Source organism: Galeopterus variegatus, unplaced genomic scaffold (genome assembly GCF_000696425.1).
Source record: "Galeopterus variegatus unplaced genomic scaffold, G_variegatus-3.0.2 Scaffold12524, whole genome shotgun sequence".
Lineage (NCBI taxonomy): Eukaryota > Metazoa > Chordata > Mammalia > Dermoptera > Cynocephalidae > Galeopterus > Galeopterus variegatus.
This window is the reverse complement of record NW_007738635.1, coordinates 24,192-34,038: the sequence shown is the minus strand read 5'-3', so window position 1 is coordinate 34,038 and position 9,847 is coordinate 24,192. Positions and strand designations below refer to the sequence as shown.

At 42.4% G+C, this 9,847-nt stretch overlaps 1 protein-coding gene across 1 annotated transcript; it reads left to right on the top strand.

The window, feature by feature from the left end:
- The first annotated feature begins 446 nt into the window (after nucleotides 1–446).
- LOC103581195 (vacuolar protein sorting-associated protein 13B-like) lies at nucleotides 447–5,985 on the top strand. Its single transcript, XM_008563084.1, has 3 exons — nucleotides 447–567; nucleotides 1,499–1,748; nucleotides 5,711–5,985. The coding sequence occupies exons 2-3, from the start codon at nucleotides 1,503–1,505 to the stop codon at nucleotides 5,957–5,959; spliced, it is 495 nt and encodes a 164-aa protein (XP_008561306.1). The 5' UTR covers nucleotides 447–567; nucleotides 1,499–1,502; the 3' UTR covers nucleotides 5,960–5,985.
- Nucleotides 5,986–9,847: the final 3,862 nt, after the last annotated feature.

The window sequence follows — 9,847 nt, the reverse complement described above, 5'->3', positions numbered from 1 at the left end:
TATGGATTCGTGTTTAACAGCTGGATTAAGTCATTTAATTTAAATACTGTATCTAGGCAAATGGTTTGCCTTTGAATGTGTGTGAGTGCGTGTTTTTAGTTTTTCGACTAGCCATAGCACTGATACAGAAGTATTGTTAATATTAAGCAAGGAAGTCACCTAGCAATCTTGACCTAGCAATGTGTGATCTATTGTTCATGACCAGTTACTCTCAGAAGCATTATGCTTCTTCTAGTCTGTGCTTGGACTAGTACATTCATATTTTAATTTGTAGTTAACATAAGATCACCAAGGTTAAGAGCATTATAATGTTTAATAATTATCTATACACTTCCTTCCAAAGATGTGACATCATTTTGGATCTGTAATATTTTATGGATGGCTTTAAGCAGATTACATCACTGTAGCATGGAACTGTTTTCCAGAAAACAACTAGTAAAATTCCTTTACTTCTCTTACCACAGGTATTTTACATGGAGCTGGACTTTCTCAGCTTCCCAAACAGCGCTATCAGCCAAGTGATCTACATGCTGACCAGGCTCCAAATAGCCATGTCAAATATGTCTGGTAAAAACATTGAGACACTTGCTCAACTTTACATCCACATTGTATGTTAATAGCCCCTGGCTTGCTCTCAAGCTAATAGGCCAGGCTTGCAGGGAAGCCCAGGAGGAGCAGCTGCTTTTGGCACTGGCATCTTGGGCAGCACAAGGAAACCCAGGCCAGGAAGAAGCTGCTGTTCCCAGGCGGTGGGCTGGTGGCAGAGCTCTTCTGCTCCACGCCTGCTACTCAAGGAGAGGATGCAATGGGTCCCATTAATTCTAAATTCTTTTTTTTCCCCCCTTGGGCAGCACAAGGAAACCCAGGCCAGGAAGAAGCTGCTGTTCCCAGGCGGTGGGCTGGTTGCAGAGCTCTTCTGCTCCACGCCTGCTACTCAAGGAGAGGATGCAATGGGTCCCATTAATTCTAAATTCTTTTTTTTTTCCCCCCCTTTTTGTCTTTTTTTGTGACCAGCAACGGATCGCAACCCTCAGTGTTGCACCCGTACCGGACCAGGACCGGCAACGGGATCGCAACCCTCGGTGTTGCGCCCACACCTCGCTCAGCCAGTGAGCAGCCGGTCTGTATGTGGGATCCGAACCCTCGGCGGGAGCGCCACTGAGCTCCCAAGCAGCGCACTGTAGCAGTGCGCCACCGGGCCAGCCCCTAATTCTAAATTCTAATTCTAAAGGGTGCCATTTCTAATGGGACGAAAAGGAGCTGAGCAGAGCCAAGGGAAACCTTTGTCGCCAGGAGGCGCCAGGTTCTATTGATCAGAATCAATTTGAGAATTAAATTGACAGTTAACGTTTCAAGCTAAAGTTAATAATTTGATTGGTGAGGGCCCTTCGCCCTTGGGGTGCTTTGTGGAGCCCCAAGCCTCGTTAAGCAGTGAACAATGATAAGTGACCATCTTTCCATAGCTGGCTCCTGGCCTCACTTTTCTCTTTTTAAACAGGAAAATGCTTCAGTCTCTGGGCAGACCAGAAGTCCACATGACCTTGGATGTGGTTCTGGTGAGGGGCTCAGGCCAAGAGCATGAAGGGTGCTTGTTGCTGACATCAGAAGTGCTCTTCATGGTGAGTGTCAGCGAGGACACACAGCAGCAGGCCTTCCCCATCACAGAGATCGACTGTGCACAGGACAGCAAGCAAAACAACCTGCTCACCGTGCAGCTCAAGCAGCCAAGAGTGGCCTGTGATGTGGAGGTACGTTTCAGAAAACAAGGTGACTGGGGCTAGTTGCCAGGCAGGTTGAGATGCAGGCTGACTGCTGGTACCCAGGCACTTATGAGCTGTAGCTTCTGGAGTAGCTGCTGGAGAAAGGAGAGCTGCTAGACAGACGCAGGAGTGTGGAGGTGACGGGGCCATTTGCAGAAGGGTCCTGGGAAGCCCCTGCCCACGTGAGCCCTCACAGGAGAGCCCAGCAGGCAGCCAAAGGGACTTAAGGGCTGGGGCTAAGCCATCATGTGATTTGAGCAAGGCTAATCTAGCTTGGCTGTTGTAGGAGTGGGGTGCTGAAGTGAACAGGAGCAAACAATAAAGCTCCAAAATGAGTGGGGCTGGTACAGAAAGGGCCAGGATCCAGGCAGCAATTCCAGGCAACTATTCCGCAAAGGAGTCCCCCTGGTCTGAACATCTGAACTCAGGCCAGCCCCAAGTGTGCATGCGGCCCAGGAGTGGCAGCATCAGTTCTCTGGGTGCAGGAGAGGACTGCTGCAGAAGTGATGGGCATGATGAGTGAAACAAGACACAGGAAGGAGACCAGGCCTTTGCAAACTTATAAACCAGGGGCTTTAGCTTCCTCCCTTGGCTCCCTCCCCCACTCCCAACCCCAGAGACTTCAGGGGGTCAAAATTTTGTGAATAGATCTCTCTCTCCTATACACTGCGTTGTTTTCTGCAGCTTTGTGTTCCCTTTTCCGCGGGATAGTTTCCCATCCCATAAGCACCACAGGTACTTCCTGGGGATGACGCTTAGGTTCTTGGGGCAGCTCCCTAACCCGAACTCCTGAGATGCGCTAGCTGCTGACTCCTGGCAAACATAAGCTGATGTGGAATAGACGGATGCTCAGGTAGGCCTCATTGGGTGTCAGGGGTCAGAGGTGAGCACTGACCAGAATGGCCCCAGCTTCCTGCAGTCCAGCCCAGGGTAAGCACATGCACTCACTGGAGAAACTGCTCTCTGCCTCTACTTCCCAGGTGATGGCCTGACCCATGGGGCCCTAGTTGTTGACCTAAGAAACAGACATTTTTTCCACATGGCAAGATGGGGGTGGGTCAGTGGCAAGCTGGAGCCTGCTGGTCCTAACCTGGGGACCGAGTGGCTCCAGCTAAGGATGACAGCAAACCTGCCTCCAGCAGGTCTTGCCTGATTCCTTCTTCCATTATTGTCTTCCTGGTATGGGAGCCTGTGTCTCCCTCACACAAGTGTTTGGGTAAAATTATCTGAGAAGATGGAAAGCAGCCAACCACAACAACTCTAAGATTTCTCTAGTTTCTTGGATCATAATCAGTCAGGCTTTAAGCTGGGGCTTGGCATCAGGACTACATTGCTGCTCCCAGTTGATGACTTTCTGGGAATAAACAGAGGTCAGATGTCTAAGCTGACTTTATTAGATCTGCCAAAATCTTCTGATCCAGTTGACAATAAAGCAGCGGTGATCTGGCTACAGGATTTGGCAGAAGATAGTATCATTATCTTCAAGTCCTTAGTCCTTAACGAGAAACCTCCAAGGCCCCAAAGAGTATCTGTGACCATCGTTATTCCTTAGCTGCTTGGGAAGTATTTCAGATCTTAAACTATTGAGACTGGAGATTCATCTTTTGCTGTTAAACTGTCTCTACTGTCTGTAATTATGATCCTTCTTTTGCTTTTCTGTTTGAGGACGGTACTGTGGGGAATTATAGCTGGAGGGAGGGTTATTGAGATGATAGCTGGAGTCAGCACCCCTAGTAGTTGCCAAAGATAATTGATACCATGAAATCAAAGTTATAGGCAGAAGTACTGAAGCTCTGAACACCATGCTCAACACTGGGTTTCCACTGGTGTCCAGGGATAAAAGAGGGCTGGGATTAAGGAATGACCAAAACAGAGGTGGGAAAAGATGACTGAGAGCAGGAGCAGTGCAGTCATTAAAGACAAGCACTGCGCTCACACAGCAGCACCTAGCACAGGACAGAGGGTGTGTATCCAGTGTGCCTTCAGCCTCCACTTTCTGCTTTCTTGGCATCTACTCCACTTTACCTCTTCCTTCAACTCATAAGAAACAAGAACTACCCCGTTAATCCTGTGTCCATAACCCTAACCTCCCCTACTCACCCCAAAGAAAACCCAATCTGCAGACCATTTTTGTGTGAGAGTAAATCCTTCGGCGTGTAGTAATCCAGTATATTTTCAGCGTGGAGGGGTGCTGGTTTCAGTGGCACTGCTTTGACACAGTGAATTTTCTTCAGTTGCTCTGCTCGTGTCAGTTCATCCCAACATAATCCACAGCAAAAACGCTTGGGTAGGAAGCCTACCTGCTGTGAAAATTTCCAGCAAAAACTAAGAGCTGTAGTTTAAGATCTTTACATAAAATGGCTTGTCTGGTTTATTGCTTTTGCTTTAGATGCTAGGAAACACAGCTCCTTTGAATTTTGGAAGGAATTAATTTGTAAATGACATCATTCAGTATATTTAAATATGGCAAAATTCAGGGTTTTTTAAAATCAGGATTGGCTTTTCTTGGTTAAATGCAGCCATTTTTAGGGGTAATAATTGTTTAATATGCCTGGCACATTATTGAAATCCCTTATGAGGCCCAAAATGAGTCAGAAGGTCAATTTATTCCTTGGCCGGGTTCCTTTCACAACACAGGTTTTCCTGTGCTGCTGTTCAGGAGGAGCAATTAAGACTTTGTGTATTCAAGGCTTTCCAGCTGAATTCTGGCCCCATCAAATGATATCAGAGTTCTGGCTTTTGCCTGGTGGTGCACAGCTTTCATCTGTCAGTGAATCTTTGGGGGGCTTTTTTCCCCAAGCTTAAAAACATGATACTCAGACTCTAAGGGATGCCCCATTTAATCCTCTAGCAGGCCCCTTTACTATCTCTTCACCATCTCACTGGCTTTCTCTAGCTTTTAAGACACTTTTAGGCTGCAGTTTCTGAGACCTATACAGAAATATGTAGAAATTCCTTACATTACTGCTTTAAGAACCAAAAAGCCCTTTTAAAAATGTTTATAATCCTTCCAGAATGGTCTTGCCAGCACTTGGTAAGTAAAAACCACTGAAAGGTCAGTGGCTACCTGATTCTCACAGATCAGTGGCTTACACTGCAAACATCCCACTCGGCTTGATCTACACACTAGATAGCGACAGGACTTCAGGGTGGGAAGAATTTATAGCTCCAACAGCCTTTGATGGGTGCTTTCTTAGAAAATCTCACTTAAGAACTTAGGTAGTATATCTCAGTTCTCCTATTTGAGTTCCACTGAAGATGAGCCAGACTTTTATGACCCGTAAATGTACTTTGCAACCTCCCTTTTTTCCATAAAAATTTCCTCTTCCTCTGCCCAGTTTTTCTATTTTCTCTGGCTTTAAATCCTAGTATTTATAAAAACAGAAAATGTTACAGTTCAAAAGGTATTTATTTTTTTAATGCTCTGTCCAAAGCCACTGGTTTGAAAGAGGTGTTCTTTACTTTGTCAGACTGAAGAGGTTCTATCTGAGGAGGTTTGGGGAGCAAGGCCAGCAGAGCTTCTATTTCCAGGTGCTGAGTTTAATGTTGATTAGATTTAAGCAGAGGAAAGACATTTTTCTCCTTTGTCCCTGGGCTAGTTGGTAAAGAGCAACTATTAAAACAAGTGTTTTAATAGTTAATGAATATAGTGTTATCAAATCTTCAACTTCATACATGGGAATTTTACACCACCAAATGCTTATTCAAAGGAGGTTGTCCTGATATTCTTGTGCAGAGATTTTGTTACAGTGTTAACTGCAGTGTTATCATTGCCACATTTCAGAAGAAAAATAAAAGGAAGCGCTGTTTGTTTTCGATATAATGGCTTTATTAAATGACCTAAATAGCATAATGTACAAATGCAATCAAGGCAAAAGAGAAGGAATAATTTTGTTACAGAAATCTTGTAAGGGTTTGACTACTGACTATTTTTTATTTTTGGATTCCAGGTGGATGGAGTTCGAGAGAGGTTGTCAGAGCAACAGTACAGCAGACTGGTGGACTACATCACAAAGACATCTTGTCACCTGGCCCCCATCTGCTCTTCCATGCAAACTCCATGTCCTGTGGTGGCTGTGGAACCTCCCCCCTCCACTGTTAAAACATACCATTATTTGGTTGACCCACATTTTGCTCAGGTCTTTATTAGTAAATTTACCATGGTGAAAAATAAAGCCCTGAGGAAAGGGTTCCCTTGAGTCCCCTTCCGAGGTATTGATTCCTACTTGCGTTATTTATTTTTGAAAAAAGAAACCTAGTTAGCTCTAACATCCAACATGGACACAGTCCAACACTTTTCTATAGTTATAATTTTCTAGCCACTTCTAGAATCAGATCAGATTCTTACCTTCTCCCTAAAACACGTACTTCAAAATGCAGTGACAAGAATGTGTTCTTTTCCCACTTGGGAGACAATGATTAACAGAATCCTGTATGGTATTATTCTTACCACACAGAAAAGCCATTCCTTTTTGCTCTATAATAACATCTGCAAAAATTTCCACTATAATTTGGATCTATTAACATGTGGTTAGGCCTTAGGATGGAGAGCCAGACTTAAAGTTTCCCAGTTACATCTGTTTCAGGGCTGCCTAATAACGCCCCCACCCCCCCCCACCCCCCTTGTCTACAAAGGCTTGGATTCTTTAAATGAAAAATGCTTAAGACTGTTTAACTTGTTATATTTGTCACTTTACTGCAATTTCTATTCTTTTAGTGAAAGTTGCTACGTATGTCCCCTCGAAAGTATGCACTTTAAACGAAATTTACAAAACAGTCTGATTGTCCAGATGCATTTTGGAAAAAAAATTTTTTTTTTTTTGTCTTTTTCCGTGTCCAGCAACGGATCGCAACCCTCAGTGTTGCCCCCGCACCGGACCGGGGACCGGCAACGGAATTGCAACCCTCGGCGTCGCTCCCGCGCCTTGCTCAGCCAGTGAGCGGGAACCGGTCTGCATGTGGGATCCAAACCCTCGGGCGGGAGCGCCGCCGCGCTTCCCAAGCGGCGCACTTATCCAGTGCGCCACTGGGCCGGCCCTTGGAAAAATTTTTTACAGTTTCTATCTTACTAGGCAACCTTAAAGCAAATCTCTTTTGTGTCTACCAATGAAAACCAGACCCAAGCTACTCAGGTGAGTTTCTTTCTTTAGTTCCATAAATAAAACACACTTACTGGGAATTCCCTTTGACTCAAGACCTCAGGTCACCAGATGTCCAGCAAACAGCTCTGTCCAATTAAATTAAAACATATTTACTGACTAAATCCAAACCTGGGCCTACAACTTGTTATCTACAATTGTGAGATGCTAAGAAAATGCAATTTCAAATGCCCACTGATCTTTCTTTAACTTTCACATGAGTCATCACTACTATTACTGGAAAGCAAGACTATCACTTCAAGCTGAATCTGAAAAATGCCCGCCCACCACCACCAGTGACTGTTGTGTAATACTCATTTAGGAAAGTGACAGTGTTGTCAACGTCAAAAGTAACTATTTTTAAGAACGTAATTATGTGTTAATTCTTATATCTTTTATGGTAATTTTGTATACTGCTTCTAAGAATTGTTATATAAAATTGTTTAAAATTAAAAGTACCCTTTTATTATTGACTATCCGTAAATGTCTACTGTTACCAGGGATTCTTGCAATCAGTTTTTCACTGATACCTGGATTTAATACAGCTCACAGCACTGGAATTTTGCACAAGATGATAGTTTTTGTTATCTTAATAAAGTGACAATTAGTGATTTAACTAGCTTTGGATAAAACAAATGTAACATTTCAGATTAGGGATGATCAAGAAAAAAAGTTCTCTGTAGTATCACTTTGATCACAAGAAAAACTTAAAAGAGAAAGGGAAGGTCCTAAAACTAACTCCAAAAAGTTACCAAACACTATTAGTCATTAGCAGGCACTACTCACTCAATTCTAGCTAAGTAAGTTAAATGACTTTTCTGGCTTAGATATATATTCCACAACACACCCACCCACCCACACACACACACTCTATATATACAAACACAGTTAAGATCTTTCTTTAATAAAGCAATACTGAGTAAGGAACCTTACATTTCAATTACCAAAATAATTCAGTGTTATTGACTGAATTCTTGTCTGGTGGTAGTAGGGCTACCAGGTAGTGGCAATGAAGGCCAAGGACAGATTTTACTGGAAAAACTGTCTCTGTCCCTTTTTAAAGCCCACAGTACAGCAGACTCTCATGGCTCAGAGACCCCTTCAACCCATGGCTCAGCACCAAGTAACTGCACCTAGGAGTATCTCAGTGAAATGGACAAAATATCATAGCAACTAAAGATGTATGTAAACAATGAAGTTTTTAAGAAATAATGAAATCAAGTTAACTTTATAAAGTTCATAAATATAATTAAAAATCCCCAACCGCTTCTGATGCTATTAAGTTCCCTGAATTAGCAATAAGAACTGCACAAAGACACTGTCCACAGTATTTGTTAATTGTTTATTTATTAAGAGAAACTATCCCTTAGCCCACATATTCATTTTCATAGTTCAGGAACACAGGTCAGTGACAAACTTCTATGAAAATCAATCCAAAGAAATTCTGTGGAGAGAAACACAATGGCTAAGTTAATGACAAACATTCTCTCAACAGTTAGTTACTCACCACACTTGAGATCAACTGAGGTCCACTCCTACTAGTGGACCTGATGCTCTGACCACTCACACTTAGCACCGGGAGAAACCTGGTTCAGACTGCCTGGGCTCCAAAGACACAAAAACTATAGGCCAATATCACTGATGAATACTGATGCAAAAATTCTCAACAAAGAGGCTGGTTGGATACCTCAGTTGTTTAGAGCACGGCCTTGTAACACCAAGGTCAAGGGTTCAGATCCCCATATTGGACAGCCCCCAAAAAAAAAAAAAAAAAAATCAAAATAAGCAAACCAAATTCAACAGCCCAATAAAAAGGATCATACACCATGATCAAGTGGGATGTATCCATGAAATGCAAAGATGGTTCAACATACATTAATCAATAAATGAGATACCATGTTAACAGAAAAAAGGATAAAAACCACATGGATCATTCCCAATAGATGCAGAAAAAGCATCTGACAAAATTCAACACCCTTTCATGATAAAAACACACAAACTAGGATAAAAGGAATGTGCCACAAATAATAAAGGTCGTATGACAAGCACCCAGCTAACATCATACTCAGTGGTGAAAAACTGAAAGCTTTTCCTCTAAGATCAGGAACAAAGCAAGGAAACCCACCCACTCTTGCCACTTCTATTCAACAAAGTACTGGAAGTTGATAGCCAGAGCAAATAGGCAAGAAAAATAAAAAGCATCCAAAAAGGAAAGGAAGAAGTAAAATTATGTTAGCAGATGGCATAATCTTATATGTGGAAAACACTAAATTTTCCACACACACAAAAAAAATCATCAGAATAAACAAATTCAGAAAAGTTGTGGTATACATAAATCAACACAAAAAACCAGGTGTTTCTGTACTTAACAATAAGAAAGGAAATTAAGAAAACAATTTTATTTACAATAGCATCAAAAAGAATACTTAGGAATATACTTAACCAAGAACATGAAGACACACACTTAAGTGCATAAAATACTGCTGAGAGAAATTTAAGATACAAATAAAAAGACATGGGCCGGCCCGTGGCTCACTCGGGAGAGTGTGGTGCTGATAACACCAAGGCCACAGGTTCGGATCCCATATAGGGATGGCCGGTTGTTCACTGGGTGAGCGTGGTGCTGACAACACCAAGTCAAGGGTTAAGATCCCCTTACCGGTCATCTTTAAAAAAAAAAACAAATAAAAAGACATCCTGTATACTTAAAAAAAATTTTTATGCTTACCAGTTTATTATAAAGATTATTACAAAGGATACCTACTTAATATTGTTAAGGTGTCCATACTACCCAAAGCAATCTACAGATTTAATGTAATCCATATGAAAATCCCCACATTGTTTTTTGCAGAAATAGAAAAAGCCATCCTAAAAGTCATACAGACTCTCAAGGGACCCCCCAAAAAGCTGAAACAATCTTGGAGAAAAAAGGAACAAAGTTGGAAGACT